Source organism: Monopterus albus, unplaced genomic scaffold, assembly GCF_001952655.1.
Source record: "Monopterus albus unplaced genomic scaffold, M_albus_1.0 scaffold118.1, whole genome shotgun sequence".
NCBI lineage: Eukaryota > Metazoa > Chordata > Actinopteri > Synbranchiformes > Synbranchidae > Monopterus > Monopterus albus.
The window spans coordinates 206,810-229,494 of NW_018127998.1; the positions used below are offsets into that span (position 1 = coordinate 206,810).

The following is a 22,685-nucleotide window of genomic DNA, read 5'->3' on the forward strand; positions in this document are numbered from 1 at the left end:
TGTTATTCCTTTGTGAGGACCTAACGGCATGGAAGGCCTGGTGTTCTCTGCATGAATCATTTAGATGAAAGCCTGTGGAGGAGAGGGGGGAAAGGAGCACAAGGCACCTGATGTCAACTTTAATTAGAATCCAGTTTGGTCTCTGTTACCTTGACTTTGAAATCTCAGGATCCTGCAGAGGCAGTGGAGACAGTTCTTGGCTACGAGATGTGTTTAGACTAGATAATTTTGATGCCATAAAAAACAACTGCAATGAGGAATTTTAAACCTGTATCTTGTTAAATGCTCTATGCGCTGTATATGTTCACAGCAGTGTCGTGTAAATATTTCTTATGCAGGTCTAGGATTTGCAACAGCCATGCAGTTAAGTTTATAAAGTGCTAATAAAAAGACATTTTGAGCACTGATATGCTCTCCAGCAGATAATTATCCATGTGTGAGGATTTTGTCTTAACAGTTATTTCACACTTGGCACCTTATTATCATATCCTGTTGCTTTAAGTTGCACCTTGATATTCACAGGAACACAGCAGCGACTTCCAAGAGCTGAGACTGGAGCATGACTAGACTGTTTGAGCGTTTTGAATGAAATGTGTCTTCGGAACAAACCCATGGGAGCCTCAATTCTCAGGACGTCCCTGGTGTGTCATATAAAGAAGTCAGGGCACATCACCGTCACTTGTGTCTTAGTTCTCACTGTTCTGCAGCTTGATGTGAGACATCAGAGACTACAGCAGCAGCCCAGAAATCCACTTTGAAGACTGACAAAAAATGGGATACAGCTTGCACCTTATACCCATTTAGTAATCCCATCTCAGACAGAAACATTATTCCAAATGCTGCTTCAAGCTGTGGTAGTCTAAAGCAAGAGCTAACCAGCATTTTATGCATTCATACAGCCATGTAGTTACTGCTGCCTTGGACAAAGGTTTTGTAATTTCAGTACAATAGAAGATGAGCAGTGTGCTGTAATTTGACATCTGCCTTTTTGGTGCATGAGCCACAGTACAAATGGAGCATGACAAGGGCAGAAAACAGAGAAGGAAAATATAGGCCATTCGGCTGTATATCAGTTCACTGTTGATCACCAGTACAACCACACCTGGATTTACAGTACAATCCCTTTTCATTAAAGCTGAACATGCTTGTCTCTCTTCATTACAGTACTTGTCTGAGTCCGTATGCTAATGAAGATGGGTGGAAGCTGCTACTATGATGACAGGCTGCAACTATTCAGGCTGACTCTAGTTGTTATGCAAATAAGCTTAGCATATGTTTTATTGGGAGCCAAAGTCTCATCCCATCTCTGGATTAACTGCTGTTCCACTCACATGTATATTTTTCTACACATTTTTTGTGGTAAGTTCTTTCTAAAAAGCTGAAATTTATACAGGGTTTGGGGTTTTGATTTGGTCATATACAGTAAGTAGTCTTTGGTAAAATTTCACTAGCAGGTACAACAGTGACCAGGAACACTTTGACTAGAACATTTTGTCCTAGTCTAGAATGGCTGGTGGTTTGAAAAGTATCAAATGAGCCACATTTTGTCTTTTTTGTAATACCTATTTTATACCTGTTATAATATTGTCAACTCTTATAAATTCTGTTGGTGCTCTGTAACTGCTCCATGCCCATGTGACACAGAGGGTGTCCTGCAGTTGGCAGATCGCCCGTGGTGTATTTATGAACACCATAACGCTTTTTAACTTTCTTAGATGTGACTATCAACACACACTGAAATATATTTAAAAACAAAAATGAAGGATGAGTAAAAGACTCCCAAACAGCATGGAGATAAAACATGCAACAGGGTGGGTAGGAGATACTTTGTGAAAAAAATACCTGAAGAGTGATGCATCTAAATGCACGCAAGTCATTTGGTGGCTGCCCTGCCAGCAGTACTAGGACAAGTGGCACATAGGGGAAAAAAATGTATTGCATTTGTCTGGTTAGCTAGAAAAGTAATTTGTTTCTAAAGACATCACCCATCCAAATGTGTTTACTCAGGATGAGCATCTACCTAGCACAGCTAGCTGTCCTCTTAGTGACAATTGCTATCCATAAAAAGAATGAAAAAAAAACAAAACATCATTTATATTTGTGATACTAGTACACTGACATAGTAGCTTGTATAGTACTGTTAAATTACAGAATTCATATGCTGATTGTGTTGGGCAGCAGGTCGTGGTCACATTCCAGGGCCTATGTGTCCCACTCTGTCCCTTGATAACCAAGACCATTTCATATCACAGAAACTGATAAGAGAAAAATCTCCTATGCATAAGTGTGTAAGAGACTACTGACAAAGCGCTCTCCCTGTTCCTGTTGCAGACTGTTGAGGCTGGCAAATCAATGTTCAAATTGTTCATAAGAGGCCAAATTCTTTTAAAAATTAAAAGCAAAGGGCAAAAACATCCAGCATTTACATTTTTATATCATAAACAGGAGAAATGTTGCATTTGACTGGACACCATAAACAAACAAACAGTGTTTTAAAATAAAGCTGAATATACAGTATGTGGACAGAGGAAAAATAACAACACAGTAGGAAGGTCCAGGAAAAGTTTCACTTTTCTAGAAGATGGATGACAGTGCACAGCAGCAGCAGTAGCAGCAGTAGCAGTCATCCAGCGCTCCTCCTCGAGTAATTCCAGAAAGAACGAGGCTGTGAAAGCAATGGCCAGTATCACACTTTAAAGTGTTGTAAATAGAGGAGCAGGTCCTGTTACCCATTCTTCTATGCGAGAAATTGCTCTAGGTCATCTATATCTGTGTCGACAAAGAGCAAGAGTAACTGCAGTTGATAAATTAGATGTTTGGCTTAAAGGTGCAAGTAAAGAAGGTGACTGAGATGTTTCCTGTTGAGCTCATTAGGACTAAAGCAATATTTAGATGATATTACTGCTAAAGCAACAAGTCAGCTTAGCAACAAGAGTTTCATGGGGGGAAGGGGGGGTACATACTTATTTCTTGGACACAACCTATTCTGGTTCATAATCTCCTGTAAAACCACAACTTGTTGTTTTTACACCCGTTTGTGTCGCCTAAACAAATGATATATCACGGTGAGCTGGCAGGCTTACGTTTGGCAGAGCCATGCTAGCTGTTAATCCCTGCTTCCAGTCTTTAAGCTAAACAAAGCTAACCACTGACTGGCTCTAGGTTCATTTTTACCATCCAGACATAACAGTGGTCTCATCTTCTTATTAACACCTAGCAATAAACCAAATACCTGTGTTTCCCAATCTAAACAAGTGATCTGGTGTCAGTGTGTACACACATTTGTGATTACTATGATAAACTTCTGATTACTGACACCTGCAAGGGCAATAGCAAAAGTGCACTCACATAGGTTACAGGAACAATGACTTTAATGAAATTTCAGCACATACCAATAGATGGCTTTATATGTACAGTGATATGGCACAAATAAGGCATTTCAAGTATCGAAAACAATCTACTGGTATCGCATTTTCTGTGAATCGGTCATGTTTCAGGGTAGCTGGCACGTTACCAAATTTGACTGGCAAAGCCATTTAAGAGATCATCAAAGCCATACAAGTACCATACAAACAAATGTTAAAATGTACAGAATAAAGACACGTAAACTGTATTTGTAAAACACCTCCGCCACAATATGTCACATCCTTGAACTTGTCAAACTTTGGCTAAGTTGGGTTGTGTGGCTAAGAAAGCTGCATTCAGGGACACGAATGGTTGATTTTTCACCACCATCATGGTATACAGGAAAGGACAAACAATTTCTGTACAATATTTTTCCTCATACAATATAAAAAAAAACCTGAGGGCTGTCAAATACCGGACTTGCTCATCCCATGTCCTTTGACGTATCCTCTCCCGTTTGGTGCTTTGTAGTAGATATCTAGGTCACTGATGTCCAAGGATGTCAGCTGCTCTGATCCAAATGCACAAACATTCACATTTCATCTCAAAGTCAGAAAGAAATGATGAAAATGTATTCATTATAAGGGTTTGATGAAGTTCTCCGCAGTCAGCTTGGAGCTTCAGTATTTTCAGTAGCCTTGAGCAGAATGTGCTTTATGTATTCTACATGTTTTTACACTTTGATTTGAGAAATGTTCATATTTCATAAAGCAACAATAGGTTCATTGCCTTTATGGTAATTGGTCCTGTTACAGTGCTGGAATGAGAAGGAAAGGCTTGTTTAGAGGGGTGTAAATATCACAGAAATGAATATAAATCATGTTTTGCCCTTTACAAAGATCAGCAATTAAGACAGTTGAGAGAAATTAATTAGAATACCAGTGCTCAAGTGTAAAGGAAGAGGCTGACCTGCAAATTCAACTTTGCACCAGAGGTGTTCTTTTGCATCCATTCCAGAAAGTGTTAATATGTTGATGTTGTGTAGGGCTGAGTGTTCTGACAAGAAAATGAAGAAGGAAATAGAGGGGTTAGACCATGTTGTTAACAAGTCTATTTGCAGTGAAATTCCATCCCAGTAACTATGCTGTTTTGTTGATGCCACAGTGAGTGTTGCAGAGCTGTACATTTATCTCCCACTGTTCAGCTATAATGTCTTGTTTCCCACGGTTAAGAGAGGTTATCTTACCCTTGTGGTTTTGATCTTGTTGCCAGCATAGCACATCCAGCCTGAGTTGTCAGGGAGCGTCTTGCATTCTTCCCCCTCCAGGCAAGGCTCCATCTCACACCACCACTTCCCAATTACTATGGATGCTACATGCAACAAAGACAAGAGAAATAATGACCTGAGGTAGCTTTCAGAACAGAAACCAGATAGCACAGCTTGGGAGATTGCAGGTAGATGGCCGTTAGGGGGGTGTTACTAATCCTAATTATCAAATGTGTCATGTTAAAAGTGTTGTTAAAGATCTTGTATGGGTCACGTATATGTGCCAGACAATTTTTTTCAGTGCAAAACAATTGTGGTTTCCCTAATAGATGCAGTTATGTATGAATACAGAGGGTGGAACTTTTCATTGAGTGAGTGGATCGGTAGGTGTGACTGTGACTTGACTTTAATGTACGCCACATTTCTGCCGTCAGGAGAGAAAATTGCCTTAAATACAGGGTAAGTAGACAGTAAATGGTTTGTAATGTGTGACAGAGGAAAAGAATCTGTCAGCGCTGACACTTGAGAGACCTCAAATTTCCTGAAGTCCACTCTGAGATTGCTATAATATTTGCAAAAGGATTTAAAATAAGACCTGCAGGTGAGATTTGTCTAAAGCCAATATCAGTTTCAGATGTGTCAGACCCAAGCACCAAATTCATTTCTTACAAGGGATTGAGCCTGTGTAGCAGACATTTGTCAAGGCATGTTTAAAACCATCATGAAATATCTACAAGGCGCCTGAGCGGTGAACAGCCATTTTTCTCTGCATCTCTTTTCTCTATGTTGTTCTTCATTTCTTTACCCTTCCTGGAGGTGTGCTACATTCAGCAGCTGTGCTTCACCGTCTGCTGGCGTAAAGCTTACCCCTGCAGATACCTTCTGCTGTCTGTCAGCAAAGGAATTTGGATGTGACATTATCCCAGTTCATATTAAAGCTTATCTGGGACAAGACTTCGCATGTGTGACTTCAGCTTTTATTGGAACAAATCTCTGTATCTGTACTAAACAGTCATTTTGTCTGGTGGTATTTCTCTTGTTGTATCATACAGTACATGTTTAGTTGAATATAAAATGTAAAAATCAATCAAAATATGAAAGTAGAAAAATCCTTAGGACAGCATTGTCGTAAAGCCTGATATTTATGTAAAACCTGATACTTATTTTTTACTGTATGTGCTTTAACTCACCGTCAACACATGAAGGTCTGTTTCTGGTGGTTCCAGCAACCTTTCCCGGCAGACAAGAACACTTGACCGTCTGTGAGCGCTCCTCAATACGATTCTTATTACAACATCTGTGAGCAGCAATTACTTCACATGTGCCCCCTTCTGATAAGAAAGAAAAAAAGAAAACAGACAATAAACTAGCATTAAAGGGAAAAATGATGTCAGGACAATTATTATGATCAATTAATCATTTAAGGTATTTCTTAAATTGCCAGTTTTGGTCAGACCAAACAACTAACTGACAAAATAACTGACAGCTTAATCAAAAGTCATTGCTACTTGTAGGCCTTGCCACAATTAATCTGACGACTATTGTTTTAGTCATTTAGAGAGATATTTGGCCTCTAATTTCTCAAATGGATTAATCCAATTTTGTGTAAATATTAATGTTCAAATATTAAAGTAAAGTCCAAAAAAAAGGAAAAAAGAGAGAAAAATGTGTTTCTCTTGTTCTTTCCTCTTCCATTTATCATTTTACAACCCCTCATATTTTTTATGTAATTGTTGGAAGAACCTGACCCCTAGGTTAGGACCCACTGGACTAAACAAGCAGTGCATATAAATTAGATGAAACTAACTCCACATATACATTAATACACTGTATAAGTATTAACAGTCTAATAACAATTATTCCTTTTTTACACTGTTTGAGTGAGCAAGGTTCCCTACAGCTTGTTGAATATAAATTGTTGATGAAGAGATGCGTGAAAGTGGGCAGGAGGAGAGGCCTGCTTCAGTGTTATCATGAACACCAGCTCCACCATGCAGTTATCACCAAACTAATGACTATGCCCTGGAGGATGAGCGGACTGGACCGAGCAGATTCGACCCACCTCAACCGCTGGCCTCCCACCCACTGTGCTCCAGCTCTCCATCTATGAGAGTTGTGCAGCACAGGATCATCTGACAATTACACCCATCAGCAGGACGCAAAATTCAAGAAGGTTGTTAAGTGAAAGGGCAGAGAGGGAAAAATAAGAATGTGGTATACTGCCAGCAAAGTGATTTGTAAAGTAATGTTTGACAATTAGCTGTGTGTCATGGCTAGATTTGCATATACTGCTTTGCTAATTTTGAATATTTGGGTTTGTGATGCACTCCTGATGAAGAACATTTGCTTAGAAGTAAAAATGCTGCCATGCACGTTGTCTTAGAAAACCCTTTGCATTACATCAATAAACAGCAATGAATCACTGCAGTTCAAGTTACGGTATCATAATTCAATGAATACACAACTCAATTGGTGATGATTAGTTAACTCTTGTTTAACATCCCATCATTTATAAGCAGTATGTAAAAAGAATCATACAATAAGCAGCTATAAACACTTGTTGATGAATCCTCATTCTATGTAGCATCCAATAATTATTTATACAATACAACATGTTTGCAATTATATATAATGACATGCAAACTCAAACAACTCCTCAACAATTTTAAAAATCAGTGAATCATATTGTTTAATCAAGTTTATGGGTCATATCTTTTCTTGGTTTTTAAATGTGAACATTTGTTGATTTGCTTTCTTTTTGGTTTAACAGAAAAATCCTGATCTTGTAGCAGGCCGAGGAGAATAATCCTTCTGTCTGATGTGCTCAACAAAAGGGCATGACTGCACAACACTAATCGTGATGTACCCGTGGAAGCAGTGGGCCATCATTTGAAAACAACAGCCTTCAGGGGTTTGTTCTTAATGCATCTCCTTAATTGCATAAGACAGCCCCAGATTTCCTCTTTGATCTATTAAAAACACACCACTCAACAGAATTAACTTGCATTGCTTGTTGCTAGCAAACAGAGCAAAGCGTTGAGATACTATATTTGGAAACAATCTTCTCCAAAGGGTACATTAAAATCAAATAAAAATGCAAATCAGCATGGTATTTCTAGCTGCCAGGTGTACTGGGTACCCTGAAACAAAAGCTATGCAATACTGATGAGTGCTCTTCAAGTTCACCCATGGTTTCACACTGGGAGTACAACATGCTGCATGCTCTGAGAACCAATCTTTGCATTCTAAATATTTCAGAAGAAGATGGAGAAAAACATGGCTGGAGATGATCGCTCTCATCAGGTGAGGGCTGGAGCCATGCAAGGGTATAATTGTTTTCTGTATTTCCATTTCCCCTTATTATCAGCGACTATGAACAAAGTCAGACTCCTAAATAACAAACAGCTTCAGGATGTGAGTATGTGTAAGTGTGTGTGTGTGTGTATTTCTGTTGTTTCTCCAGCAACAGTTTGATTGACAGGGAACAAGGGCTACAGAGACACTGTCATCTGTCAGGTCAAAGGTTCACATAAGCAGAGGGTCTTAACTGTCTCCATGTTCAATGCTCCTGCATCTTCATTAGTCTGAGTTGGAAAACAGAGGCTTTCAGGACACGAGGCGACCACCTGCAACCTGCAGCCAACAGGGCACAGCTCATTTGTAGGTCTGAAATAGCTGAAAGAGTCATAACCTTGTGCTATATGAGGTGTATGAGGTGAAGGTTCTGTCTGGGATTATTTGCTCATGGAAGTGTTTGGTTTCTTATGTGGAATTTTCTTTTGGTCTGGTCTGACTCTCACTGAGAGCAATGAACATTTAGGGTCCAAGTTTCTCTGGACCCCTGATTCTAAGGTTACAGATGTCCCAATTTTATGACTTATTATAAATTTGACATCAGTGTTACCTCAATATTTAACCAAATAAAATATTATACATTATACATAAGACTTGTTTTCTGTGTATGCATAGAAATATTTACATTTACACACTTTTGGAAAGTAACTACGTGCATTTAGGCGATCTGCAGCAATTTAGGATTGCACTTACAAAAACCTGGGGACTCACAAGATACAGGTTAACAATGAACAGTGAAAATCTGTGCAGCAGAAGCTGGATGAGATAACCTGGCTTTATGTCTACAAGTCTGGATCCTACAGATTGAGAAGTACTACTTGTGGTGAGTAAGCTGAAATTACATGAAACTGGTTGTTCTTTCTCAACAGCTGTCTTACCATGCCATTCCACAACATCTGGAACATCCGCTGATGAGGATCCGATGATGAGGATCATCTGATCTGTCTACAGTGGTGAGATTGTTCCCTTAACTATTACATCACTGTTGTGTATATTTTTACTTGAATAAAATATTTCATTTGTAAAAGTTGGAAGACTTGCTCAAACCTAAGTAAAAGTAGAAATATCACATTGTTTTCTCACCACAAGAAACTGCTGTGTCCAAGGTTAAAAATGAATAACATCATAAACTGCTTAGTGAGACTGTCTTGTGATTTCCTCATCATCTGCAGGAGCTGCAGATGACACTGACACATCTGTCTCACTGTCCCAACCTTTGAGCTTGTCCAAGGTTAAAAAATATAATCCCAGAGTTTCATAAATAATTATTCAGTGCTGTCTGTTATACCATGACATAGGTTGTATGTCTACTTATGTTTTTCAAATGATGATTATTTTGTCTCTTAGATGATGACATGAAGTTTGATCTTAAACACTAATAATAATAATAACAATGGAAACATTCATCTTGACCCCATTATTTCTCTTTCTATTCTATTTTTTTATCCTAAAATAAAGTGACTGCAATCTTGTCAGCAGATCAAGATGTAGCAGTGTGTTGACAGTTATTGTAAAATGAATTTAACCATGAGCCTTGAATGGCTTTGTGAACCCTAACAAATCCCTGGCATACACACCGAATACATCTGCTTGGTTCAAGTTTACCATGTGGAAATTTGTCAGAGCACTTAACTGTAATGCTATTATCTACACAAATGACAACACCTGGCATGAGCAGTCTCTCAGCTGCTGGATGGAGAGAGAGTGCTGTTGAGTCGATGGTCTCAGGCACAATGAGTCACGCTGGAAGTTAACGATGCTGCATCAAAATTCGATGAGTTATGGGCAACAAGCCTGCATGAAGGCAAATGCTGTCAAATCGTGCATGGCATGAACACAGATTTTGAATTTCTGTCGATCTGCAGTTATGCCTGCCTGCTGAGTGTGAGCACAGTTCATGTGGGACCAGTAAATGGTTCTTCAAACGTGATGAAATGGCCTTTGCGCAGAGGAAATGGTCAGTCTATCTCAATAGAAATGTCACAATGCAATAAGTATGCGATGACTTGCTGTCTACTGTAATGAGGCCAGACTGTGTAGTTGTCTCTGGAGATGCTGATAGAAAGTATACTGTCTCAATGGCAACACTCCTCTGCCATCTGTTCCAGTCATTCAACACAGTGTGTACATGGGAAAAAAAACACTATATGTGCAATTTGTAGTGAAATTCTGAACACCAGCAGTCATTTTGGTAAACCCTAATAATCTAGGTGAAGTATGTGGCTTTAATGAATACAGCATAAGACTGAAAGGATAGCGCTGAGAGCCGTCACCATTCCTCTCCATATATAAACTAAGTGGGAAGCCTAAGGGACTCAATTTAGCAGGTAACTGGACTCAGTCCTAAAGATTTGAATTCCAGTGATTGGCAGCCAGCGACACTGTGCGCACACCCTGCAACGTATGTGCACGCGCACCCACACAGTTAAGTGCCGTGTGACAGTAGATCTTGATAACTGCATGACATCTGAATAACTCCCTACAAGCTCAGGTTCGTAGCATCTATGGTTAATTATTTTGTAAAAGCCATTTACAAGAGACAGCAAGCCCTGATGTCCAAACCACAGACCTCTGTGTTTTAGAGCAGCATGCCTGCCACCTTTTAATGGGAAAAGCATGCAAGATGACTCTAATAGGCTTCACTTTTCCTCTGCATGTTCTCTGCAGAAACCCAAGCCAGCAGGCTACAGCAGCTCTGTTGCTGACAGGAAATGGAAGCACCAGATTAGAGAATGCCAAATTAATGCAGATGGAAGACAATGATTGGCACAAAACATGCGACTGCATGGTGACAAAATGAATGACTATTTTTACCTGCCTCTTGCGAAAATGTCTGAAGCCCCATCGTATTGTTGTTATCCTAGACCTACAGTAAACGCTGGGGTGAAAGTGAATGACATATGGCTAGAAAAATAATTAAAAACCTTATGAGTAAAGAATGTTTTCAGAATTAGCACTGTTTGAGAAAAGCTACAAATATTAAAGGCAATAGTACATGAGGGTGTTTTTTTTTTTTACAATCTAGATTTAATTTTTAATGTGTGTGAAAGTTACAAGTTTACATGTGCATTTGTAAGACAGAGTGCAGCAATGTACAAGCAAAGGAAACTACCAGTTGCTACTCTGAAAAAAAACACTGTCAATGACAAATAAAAGCACACAAATTTATAAAATCTGGCTTGCAGTTCTGACATTGTGTCACACAAGGAGGCTGTAAAATTGGTCCTGTGCAGTGGGCCAAAGATGGGCGATACTTTATTGAAATGCAAAATGACTTTTTAGGGAGTAGAGCTGGTGTTGTTTTAAGATGCATGAAAACTGCATGGAGCAGAGGAAGCAGCGAATAGTAGGGGATGGGATTTTCATTTGCATGTGAGCCTCAAAGCTTGTCATCTCTGTTGTCACACAACACAGACCCAGGACACTGAGGGTCTGGTCCTGATCAAGGGCATTAAATGCTATTCTGACATGAAAAACGCCCGTGGTTTTTTGGTTTTTATGGTGGAGATGTGTGACTCCTTGAGCATGACAGTAACGTACTGTACAACAGCAATCACACTGCAGCTTTTATGTTCATTAAACCCACAAAATCAAAGTTAGCATGTCTACTTTATCCTCTCCTAGCACATACTCACTTCTGAGATTGTGGAAAATGGCCAAACAGAAAAACTACCATGTAAAAATAAATCTCCTGTCAGTGACACGTCATTCATTTTCAAATGTCAAGTTGTTCCTGTCCTTTTGTCTAGCCCTTTTCCCCAACTGGCAAATGCCCAGAACTGGTATTTCATATTTTTAGATCGCTTGCTCTGATGAAATAGTTAGATTCAGCGAGAAGAAAAGGAAACAGTGACAGAGCTGAGTCTGGGAGCCTTTAGAGAACAGCTGCTTGCCTCTGATGTGACTGCTGGCCTTCTTGCTGTTGGGTGCCAATGTGCCTGCAACATATTAACTGTGTAACAATGCATAATACAAAGACTAAATGAACTTTCGTGCCGTGTGACATGTATTCCGAAGGTTTGGTGGCACAGATTACGCAAGCTAGACCTGCAAGCTGATAAGGAGCGAAATTGCAGGAGGTGGATCCTTACCTATTCAGTACGATACAGCAAAGCTGGTTGCTTCTCATGATCAGTATTTTGATCACATCTTACATCAATTAAGGAAGTATAGAACATGTATTCTTGTTTCAGGACCTAATGTGTTTTAAATTAGACATTGTAGAAATGATTATTTTACTGACTGCCTCATTAAATTCTGTCAACTGAGAAAATATACACATCATAATAGAAACCCTGAAAACAAATGATGTGCTGTCTTTTTATTGTCATTTAAATTCTTCTTCTGAGGCAGGACAAGAAATGTTTCAGTCAGTTCTTCCATCATGTTCATATTGGACAAAATATCTTTTTCCACATTTGTCCCCTATTTTCACACATGCACACTCCACTCTCTCCAGGAAAGAAAATTGGATCTGTAGTATAAATATGCCAGAAGACTTATGGCACACCAAGGAAAGATTAGAACAGGAAAAGACGCAGAGATCTGCAATAGAGCCTGATAAATCCAATATTAATTACTTTGCTTATTTCTCATACTATCCTCCCCTGTGGAATCAATTAGTAAGTTCAGATGCTTCTTTTCAGTTTAATGAGGTCTAAGTAATGATAATGAATTTCACATTCCTGCCAAGCATTTAAAAGAGGCTACCACAAAGGCAATGCCATATGAAATGATCTCTCCAGCATAACTCCCATTCTGCAAGAAGTATTTATTTCATCGAGAGAATGTAAAATGATGAAACGAGATCCCGTTTGCACCACTACAAGCACATAGGATGAACGGGTGCCATTTTGGGATGTTGGGGTGTTGGTCACATGAAACAACTCAAAATCTACAGACATGGTTGAATAAGCAATTGGTCTAACAACTGGCTCACAGCCTCATCAAAATCACATCTAAATTCCACCACAAATGGTCAACAGTGAAGTGACAAAACCCATCCTGTTCATTGTCTACAAAGGAGGCAGAGCCTGAGGCCTGCCACACCTTGAAAAATCTTCCACAAGGGCAAAAAGCCAGAGAGGGAGAAAATGGTCCATGACAAATCTGTTATAACTCTACACTTCCATATAAGGTGGGTTAACAGCAAAACTTGGCAGCCTTTTACTTTGGCAGGGAACAGATTTGCTAGAACAATCCTCAGTACACACAAAACAAGAAGGTATGAAATCCCTGATATAATATTTACAAACAGCGAAGACACAAGCTATCATTAATTTAACAGTATTGTTTCATGGGGAAAAGTGCTAAATTTAAAAGGAACAGTGCTCACACACAAACCCACACACACTTGTTCAACCACTGACATCAGCAATTAATGTGAAGTGTGATGATGGTGGGATCCTTCCCATTGTCAGGGTTTGTTTTGATTATCTGGCAGGGAAACAAAAGATAATGATTTTTTCCTCCCATATTATTAATCAAGGGAAATCTGAAGTGCTGTCACTATGTCAGGCCCAACATTTACTGCCGTCTGTTATCATGTAACACAGCAGATTTAAGGGTTTGACTCCAAATGTAGCAAACCGAAGCTAAACATGTGCAGAATTCAGTTATGATGCTGCACTCCCTTTCCTATTATTAGCCCTTTTCTGAAGCTCTGAAGCTCTCCAGCCATCTGAAACACAAAGTGGTTCCTGTGTCGAAGCTTCAAGTGACCACAAAAGCACCTGTTGGTCAGAAGAAGTTAAGACAGGAAATTGTATGCTTAGTTTATGTGTAGAAATAGACTTTGGAGCAACACAACTGTCCCTGGGAATCTGATAGCTCATTTCTGTTGGGCCTCCTACCAGAGTCAGAAGGTGGACAAGCCTTAATGTTGCATGGCCTTGGCCCTTGGATGCAAAGACCCCAAAAAAACCACAACAAAGAAACACAAAACCACCACACACACAAAAAAACAAAGAGGCAGAAACTACAAAAAGAGACACAAAACAGCTACAAAGACACAGAACAATCACAAACAGAAATGACCAACAAAACAATTACAGTGGAAAAAGATGCAAAACAATCGCAAAAAAGCAAAATGACTACGAAGAAACACCAAACCAGATGCAAGTCATGATAAAAAACAAGATGTAAAACAACTAAAAAGAGACGTGTGTGCAAAGAGACAAAAACTAAAATAGTGAAGTTCAAGTCTGGGTGAGGGGTGGGGGTCTATAACTTGTCTGTGTCCGGGGACCCATTTTTTCAGCATCTGTCCACAGCTGTAGAATATTTGGCTTAACAGGAAGCTGCAGTTTATTACTGTAATGTCATACTGGAATGCACAGTATATTAATACCTAGAACAGCAGATTTAATTTGTACTCATTTTACAAAAGTACCCCCTTTTTTAAAACTGTGCCCCAGTCTGACCTGCCCATTCAAAGGTTTCTAAACCGGCTCCTGGTCTAATGAAAATGCCCAATTTACAGTAATTAATGTTTAATACTAACTACGCCTAACAGCATAATGATGCATTAATGTGTATGAAAAATGAACTCTAATAAGAAGCCAGTAATTCACTGCGGATAAATGTTTAGCAGCTCACTAACTAGAGCATCATATAACCTGATGAAAATTTATTATTCAGTTTAATGTTTGCACACAACCAAAAAAATAGCATCTGTAATAGCTGAGCTTTGTTGTGGTCTATTTCTGGATTAAAGCAAGCAGAACCCTGGATTCAGGTTTTCAGAGTCAACTACCTTCCAGCTTCCTGAGCTGTCACAACAAGACTCAGCAAACTGCTGCTAACTACCGAACAAAACAAGGCTGTAAAATTCTTGCTAATGACACCAACAGGCTGGTCTCCTTCTTATAGCCAACAGAGCTAAAGTGCTTTGCAACAGTCAGCTAATTATGCCATTCTGAAGCAAAATGTGCCACTATTCTCAGCGGACTCATTTATGCACAGTCATGATGAAGTCTTTGAGAAGCCCTTGACCAGAGGCTGTGGTTCATGGAGGCAGTGGGTGTAACAGTAAATATTGTACCTGTCACCCAACAGTTTACATCTTCAAATCACTCAAATCAATCTGGCACCCATAAAGTTTGTCTGGTTATCCCAGCTTATGTTTAGTGTTGATGGTTGTTAGCTTAAGTATTTAAGAGCAAGGACCAAATTACTCCTCAGCTACTCATTCACTTATTCAATAAAGTCCTTGAGTTTCAAGTGTTTCTCAAAGTATTTCTTTTCCACAATTTTCTGTAAGAAAGTCAAGATTGTTGGAAACTGTCTGTAGGCATGTTGGCAGAGTGTCAATGTCGAGTCTGTCCAGCACTTTGGCGCAGACTGAAATATGTCAGCAACTGTTTTGCGGATTACAGACATTGTACTAAGACTGATGTTGCCCAGAGGATGACTCCTAATGACTCTGCTGATCATCTGACATCCCTCTTGCACCACCATGTGACTGACATTTGTGGTTTTCAGTTACATTTCACAACAGCTACTGAGTGGATTTCTTTAAATTGTGATTCAGGCATTCATGATGAATGGTTATCACTTTGTTGATTCCTCAACTTATCATTTAAATTGTTTTTAAGCATATACCAGCAAAACTAATGGCATTCCTATTACTGTGTGTTTAGTGCACACAAGTAGCACATTTTAACATACTAAATAAAGTAAGTTGGTGGTAAACAACATTATTAGCATGAGCATGTTGGGTTGCAGACTAATATTTTTCTGTTTAGAAGCTTCAGAATTTTTTCAAGTTATGCAGGCAATAGCAGGTAAAACATTTTCTTGTTTTGGCACATTTTATATCACTGGTATGAAATAATACATACTGCTGATGACAATGTGATTTTGCAACATAAATGTGATATAGTCTATGGGCGAGAACAGCATTTTCTTTGATACTGTAATGAAAACACGCCTGAAGCAGCTGATGATGAGGATTATATTTTTGTGCCAAATGGTCAGTCAGATATTTCAGAAAAAGTAATAGATTTTGACAGAGCTAGCACAGAGGTCATGTGCTTGACAACAAAATAACAGACTGTTGCACTGACCACAGGACAGAGAGCGACTGGCGGTTACTGCACTGACTAGTTTGTGTTTGCTAAGTGCCATTCAATATGAACATAAACATAGAATATAATAGGCTACATTGAGAGATATGCAGTAATTAATTGTTGGGGTGGGGGTCATTATTATTAACAGTATGTTAAGCACCTTTATTCCATTTGTGTTAAACAAGTAATAGAACTCAGCACATGTAAATAATAAATGAAAAGAAATGTCATTTTTCATTTTCTCTTCTGCACCAGAAACAACCATGGCACTTCAACACCTCAGCATATACTGAGCTGTGAACTTGTGCCTTTAACACCTGTTTTTTATAAATGCTTGGGGTTTCTGGCTAAGAAGAGAAACAGCTGTTGTAGTCATGAGAGAGGGAAAGTTGGCTAATTAATTAAGCTATGGGCCACAGATCTTCATTTTTGCATTTAAGTGTTGTGACCACAAACCATAGCCCTTGTGCAGAACTGGCCGTAAGACTTCAATTAAACATGCTCTTTAAACAAATATCTACAAGCTTAGAGGAGCTCTTGCTTGTGAATAATTTATAGCCTGAAAGAGGAAATAAATGGGAAATACTGAAATATGTAAAACTTATTTGTAGCTGTAAGCAAACAGAAATAATTAAGTATATGTATATATTTTCTTTTCAAGGCTAGCCAAAGAAATGACACAAATAGTTTGCTATAATTTACAATATAGCACCGACTGAACAAGCTTGGAGCCATTAAAGCAAAAGAAATACGCTTTGATGGCTATAAAAGAAGTTTCTAGTGTTTTACAGAGTAGTCAGTCATTGTTACAATAGAATGGGTAACAGCATCACGACAAAATGGGTTTGCTGAGCTCCAGATGTGTAGAAGCCCCAGGCTGAGGCTGCACGCCACTTCCCATTGGCACTGCAGTGAAGCAGCGATGACACTAGTGAAAGCATGGTTGAGAGGAGGTCTAGTGGAGGTGGGGCGGAAGATGTACATCAAAATAATGTGTCTCTGGGGTACATTATATAAGGCTGTTAAATTGTCAGTGTCCAAAACAGTACATAGAGGATACAACCTTTGTTTGTGACAGCTGAACATCTATTTTTCTTGTCTGTTTTATTGTGAGCTTTGCCAGGGAGTGGTTTCTTTATTTGGAATGCATAAGAAAGACGTCCTGATCCTGTAACCCCACTAAAGCTCCTGAAAGGGGGACATGAAGGATTTAAATGGTATTTTCCCCTCTGAAAAAAAAAGGAAACTATAGGTATGCTCCACATATTCAAAGAAAACTGAGATTCAATGTGCTGTAATTGAAATTATATTCATTTTGAAAAGGTGCATGTTTAAGAGACACCAGCAGCGCTGAGGAGGGACGGTACTTATAGATGCTATAGAGGTCTATAGTAGGTAACAACGTGAAGAAAGACGAAGAGAATGAAATGGATTATCACACAGAGTAAAGTATTTATGACATACTGTAAGTCTGAATAAATTTTAGTATACAGTGGATACTTACAAGCAAGTTACTTCTGTGTGTAACCCCGGTTCTGCTTCTCTGCATATCTTATCTCATTATGTGTGTGCACTTGCAGCTACACATTTTACAGCAACCATGAGGTAAGAGATTATCTGCACAGTGTTGAGAATGGATGACCTTTTGGTTATAGCTTGACTTTGCAAATACAACTGTCTGTGGGAGTGAGGTCATAAGGGAGCAAGGCCACCTCAGGCAGCCACTATCCACTCTTTGTCGTACTCTCTGCTAACACCTCCGAATGATGCACTACATCACCACTGGCACTGTTTCTTCCAATGGATACAGACTGCTGCTCTACACATTCAACACAACTGTTGTTCTTTCTTCAGTGAAGCGTATATTTTAGTATTTACCAAATATCCAAGACTTGATTTTTACTCCTGAAAAAGCGTTATTTACACACCTGCGGAGTACTTTGTTAGTGTACTTTTTAAAATCAGTTGAAGTAGGAGTTTATTTTTCATTTAGCAAGTCAGTGTGTCTGACAAGAAAATTCACCTCTATGGCTTCCTCTAGACATATTCAGAGGTTGAGAAATGCATGACCCCAAAAGCAACATCTCTGCCCGGCACTTTACGGATGCATGACAAATACAATCTGTTTTCTTTTGTGCACTGTTCACGCTCTTTGCACCAAGTAAATACAGGACCTTATGAATTATACCACGGAGAGTAACACTGCCTGTACCGGGAAAGCAGAGAACAGCCCTAAGCATATCTGAGAGAGTGGCAGGCAGCAATCTGTAAGTAGAGATGCAGGGTGGAAAGGCGGCTGCCTTGTCCGAATCACTGAGCATACATCAACACCTGCTCATGGGTCATTCAGCTAATGGACACACAGTCTTTGCAGTAAGCCTTCAATATGTCGGTGCATGAATGGGACTGTTGCTTATATGCTGTCAAAAGAAATATTGCAAACACATTTGTAGTGAACAACACTGTGCTGCTGATAATGTAATCTTCCTGCCTTGTATGATTTTATTGGCAACTAACAATTTACGTATCTAGACTTTGTGTGTGTTGAAAGGATGCAAGGCTCAGGTCACAATTTAGCTGTTCCCAAAGTCACTACACATGATTGACTTGTGGTTTTCTAAACAACGTCTCCCCATAGCTCTAAATATCTATTGGCACGGACACAAATGATCTCTCACCCTCTGTAATCTCGATTTCCTCTGGCAATACCAGTCACTGTGAACTTGTGGCATTTCACTGCTTTTAATGATTGGCCCAGTGGTCTGCAACCAATGGCCTTCTTGCCACCAATTCATGACCCGTCAACCCCAATCTTCCCACCAATCCTACAGGCACACAACACACAGCGGAGAACAAATGTCCCAGTGTCAGAATCAATCCAAACAGGCGTCCCATCCTCCTCTCATAAAACTGGCATCTCATTTATCCAGAAGTGAGGACTAGCCATGCTATGGTAAATGGAATGACAGGGCATTTACACATTCAGTAGCGGATGGTCCTGAAGGATTCAAATTGTTTGCTTTGAACTTGTTTTCTCCAAAGAGGCACCTGAATGCACACTTGAAATATTAATTCCATTTCCCTTTTGGTAACATGAGCCCACTTTCTAGAACATATCCCATTTGTGTCTTTTCCCTTTTTTCCACATTATTTTTCCTCCAATGCACATGTGCAAATGTGAGTAATAAAATGAAGGTTGATGGAACAGGAAGTCTTCTGGCTCACAATATTGAGAGTATTGAAAAGAGCCCTTGCTGATATGCTTGAGGTGCACTGGGGCATGAAGAAAATAACAGACATCAAGGACCTGCATGTTCATGTAGTCACTTCTCCGTTTGAAGGTCTGACAGCATTCGTCTTCTTCTCCTCTTTGGATCATAATTATTTGCCATAACCACTGCTCTCATCTGCCTGATGAAAACAAAAGTCCGACTACAATGTTGTGGTCAGATTCAATTCAGTGAAATTTCACAGGGAGCACAATTGCACAGATCAAATTGAGGGGGAGCAGTGTAGCATGAATATCAACTATGACGGCTCAGCGAGGAAAGTGCAAAGACATTCATTGTCTATCTGTGTGATCTTCAGCACAGAAATTCACATGCTATCAAGGCCAAGTCTTAATGAAAAACATCCACAGTACAGTGTGTGTGCTAAATAATAGGTTGTTTGTCCAAACTGAGCAGCTAATATATTAATAAATGTAATGACTTAATAAAACTGAGATGGAAATATGAACCCAGAGCAAAATAAAGTGTTTTTTTCTCCAAGCTTATGACAGTCTAATTATACACACAAGCTATCAAACCCAGCATGCTACAGCAACAATACTCAAGGGGCAACAGTAGCAACTGACAAGACAACAATTTTAAGCTTAATGTGATGCTTTTAAAAAAATCCGTAATAACCAGCCCAGGAGAGACAGAACCGCAGGACTCACCGATCATGTGGATTGTGGTTCGTCCAGGCCTTGTGCCATGATGCTGTTGGATGGTGTCATAAAAAGTGCCCTGACACAGCTGAATGGCAGTCACACTGACCCAGAGGCACAAGCAGAGCAGCCAGGACATGACAGGACACATCTGCAAAGTACCGGCAAAGGCGGAGTCAATGCAAAATACATCCTGTTCTCAACCTATGCCCTCGGTTACCCCTGAACAAACACACACACTTCAGTGAGTCTGGAGTCATAAACAAAACAATTTAATCTATAAGTAGCCTTACCGCCCAAAGTGGAGTCATTTAGCCATCAGAATTTCTCATTAGCATGATTACATAAGTATGACTTCTTCACAGTTTTGTCTTCCTAGTTTGCCCTGTCTCTTCTCTGAGCCACAGTGCTGCAAATGTGGAGTGATCCCTGGGGAGTTTTTCCCATGCAGCATAGATTTCCCCTGACAGGCTGATTCCCTTCAACTCCTGAGCTGTGCTCGTGCCTGAAAACCAAAATCGAACTTAAAGAAAGACAAGATTTTGCAAGCAGCTCGCTGCTGAAGTTTCTCTGTATCTGTCAGAATAATGTCACAGTGACCCAGCGTAGGAATAAAATGCTTTATAATGTTTCACCATGCTGTTTAGATTTTAAAATAGAACAACAGCTAGGAATGTTCCTGGTCATAAGGGAAAGAAATCTGTGAAGGAGAAAATACAAATGTTTCAACCCTAAAATTTCTCCACAACAGTTTCATTAACAGCAGCAAATTCCCAAAAGACACTGGATTATTAATTATGTTTTTAAATACATTAATTTATACCATAACCTCATACAGTTCTTAAAAGAAACATTTGGATTTCATTTTCATGTCGCATAATTTTCAACTGCATCAAAAGCTTCCATGCAAAACATTTATTGGACTTTAATTAGTACTCTAAGGACCATGCATGTATGCACATATAAAGTACATTCCCCAGATGCTACTTATGCAAAATATTCAGTTCTTGCATATATTTGTGCTTTTACACCTCTAAAGTTGCAAAAAGTTCAGAAAAAACATCATTATTATAAGTAATCTTAAAATGATCTGCAATTCTTAGTATGATCAATAAAGAAATTATATCATGGAATGAGATGAAAGGATATCTCAGTACATTTATTTTTATGTATACAAATTTCACATTTTAAATTGAAATCCCAGCTGATTTTACTGGCAAATGTATGATTTGCCAGTTTTATGCAAAAAGCTGAATCTCCTAACAAAGACATGATTTATTTTTTTACCCAGATTAGAAAGAAGAACATCTTACCTGAGCAACCCACCAAAACGTGTATACAAATCTCAACAAAATGACACAAATCCATCCATAATGCTGCTCACGTTGATCCCATCCAGTAACTTGATGGGAGAACTCCACTGACTCTGCCTCCCTGCTCCACACTTTGATAACAACAGTCCAGTGATTCAGAAATGACCGTCAAGCCAGAGTCAGGAAATAGATTTACAGCTCTTTTGATTCCACCTTGAAAATATCACTGCTTTCCCTTGAGGAGCTGCTCCCACTGACACCGAATTCATTTGCCCCTTCGCTTTTATAGGCACGTGCAGAGCGCTCCTTAATTAACTGTAGTGGAATCTCTTCTTTCACCGTCTGCATCCTTCCAGTGAGAGGCAGCCTATGAGCAGCGGTTCTCGCTGAGTCCCCCCTCAGCGAGCACTAAGAAACAAATGTTCTCGTACAGCCTGGCTGAGTGTAAAGACTGTATCACATGTCTTAAAGCCAGACTGCCTCTGGTTTAGATGACATGGTGAGACTCCACCTGATCGTGTTCCTGACAAATGCAAATCAGGGAACCTGGCACAACTCATGACCACACAATTACCACTTATTTACATTTAGAATAGAGTTGTTTTTCTCCAGCGGCAACATTTCCTTTTATTCCTTTCCTTTATTTGTTGTCAGTTTCTCCTCTGCCCTACATTTAAATAGAGAAGAACATGCTTAATATTTTTAAGTGATTAAAAGTTAATCCAGACACTTAGCAATGAAGCCGTGATGTTATCTCACTAAATACAAGCATGGGAGGAGAGAAATAAATACACCCCGAGTCCTCAGCCGACCTTGGTGTTGTAAAAGGAGGGTGCATAAAATAGATTAGGAAAGAACAAGCTTTCACAGGCTGAGCAGAAAGGAACATTGAAAGCGGATTGTGTTGAGAAATCATAATGTCCATTCAGTCTAAGGTAATCTTCACCTGCAGTGGGGAGTTCTTCAATCTATGATAGTGAACATAGCAAAGCAGGGGAGGCAAATGCTGTTATTTGGATTAAATCAGCACCAATCGGTATTTGTGTGAAAACAGCCCGATCCTCCCTGTTCCACATTCACCTTCACTTCATGGTGAGCTTTACTTTTTGCACTGTGTCTGGATTTTTTTTTTTCTGCTATTGCTGCCATGCAGAACATGCTCAGTGCCTGCAGCTCACATTGCCATCTCTATGGCATAAAGATATAATATTTTATTTTGATGCTTTCTCAAGAAGGCAGGGTGCAGTCCCAGTTTGGGAAGGAATGAGGAATATACAGGGTGAGAAGAACAGCAAGAAACTGCTTAAGATGTAGGCACACAACAACACATCATTCATGTCTGAGGCTTTGGCAGAGTTAACTTTGTGCAGAGGGGATTTGGGACATAGGAGGAAACCAAATAGCAT

General features: G+C 39.4%; 2 protein-coding genes across 4 annotated transcripts in view; one reads left to right on the forward strand and one right to left on the reverse strand.

Annotated features, from left to right (window-relative positions):
- The window catches only part of LOC109966763 (protein FAM19A2-like), a 22,482-nt gene extending 13,266 nt beyond the window's left edge, over positions 1-9,216 (forward strand). The window contains exons 5-6 of the mRNA XM_020611882.1: positions 8,836-8,919; positions 9,139-9,216. Of these exons, the coding sequence (XP_020467538.1) occupies positions 8,836-8,892 (57 nt within the window). The 3' untranslated portion in view covers positions 8,893-8,919; positions 9,139-9,216. The remainder of the gene's footprint in view (positions 1-8,835; positions 8,920-9,138) is intronic.
- LOC109966762 (protein FAM19A1-like) lies at positions 3,381-21,676 on the reverse strand. Of its 3 annotated transcripts, none has more exons than XM_020611881.1 (6): positions 21,280-21,676; positions 19,976-20,117; positions 5,803-5,943; positions 4,592-4,716; positions 4,315-4,401; positions 3,381-4,162 (listed from the first exon to the last, which is right to left on the reverse strand). In XM_020611881.1, the coding sequence occupies exons 2-5, from the start codon at positions 20,115-20,117 to the stop codon at positions 4,369-4,371; spliced, it is 441 nt and encodes a 146-aa protein (XP_020467537.1). In that variant the 5' UTR covers positions 21,280-21,676; the 3' UTR covers positions 3,381-4,162; positions 4,315-4,368. The 3 variants fall into 3 exon arrangements, with proteins under 3 accessions (XP_020467537.1, XP_020467536.1, XP_020467535.1); XM_020611880.1 differs by lacking the exon at positions 21,280-21,676 and adding an exon at positions 20,260-20,287 and having other exon boundaries at positions 3,381-3,911; XM_020611879.1 differs by lacking the exon at positions 21,280-21,676 and adding an exon at positions 20,260-20,287.
- Between the last annotated feature and the right edge of the window lie 1,009 nt (positions 21,677-22,685).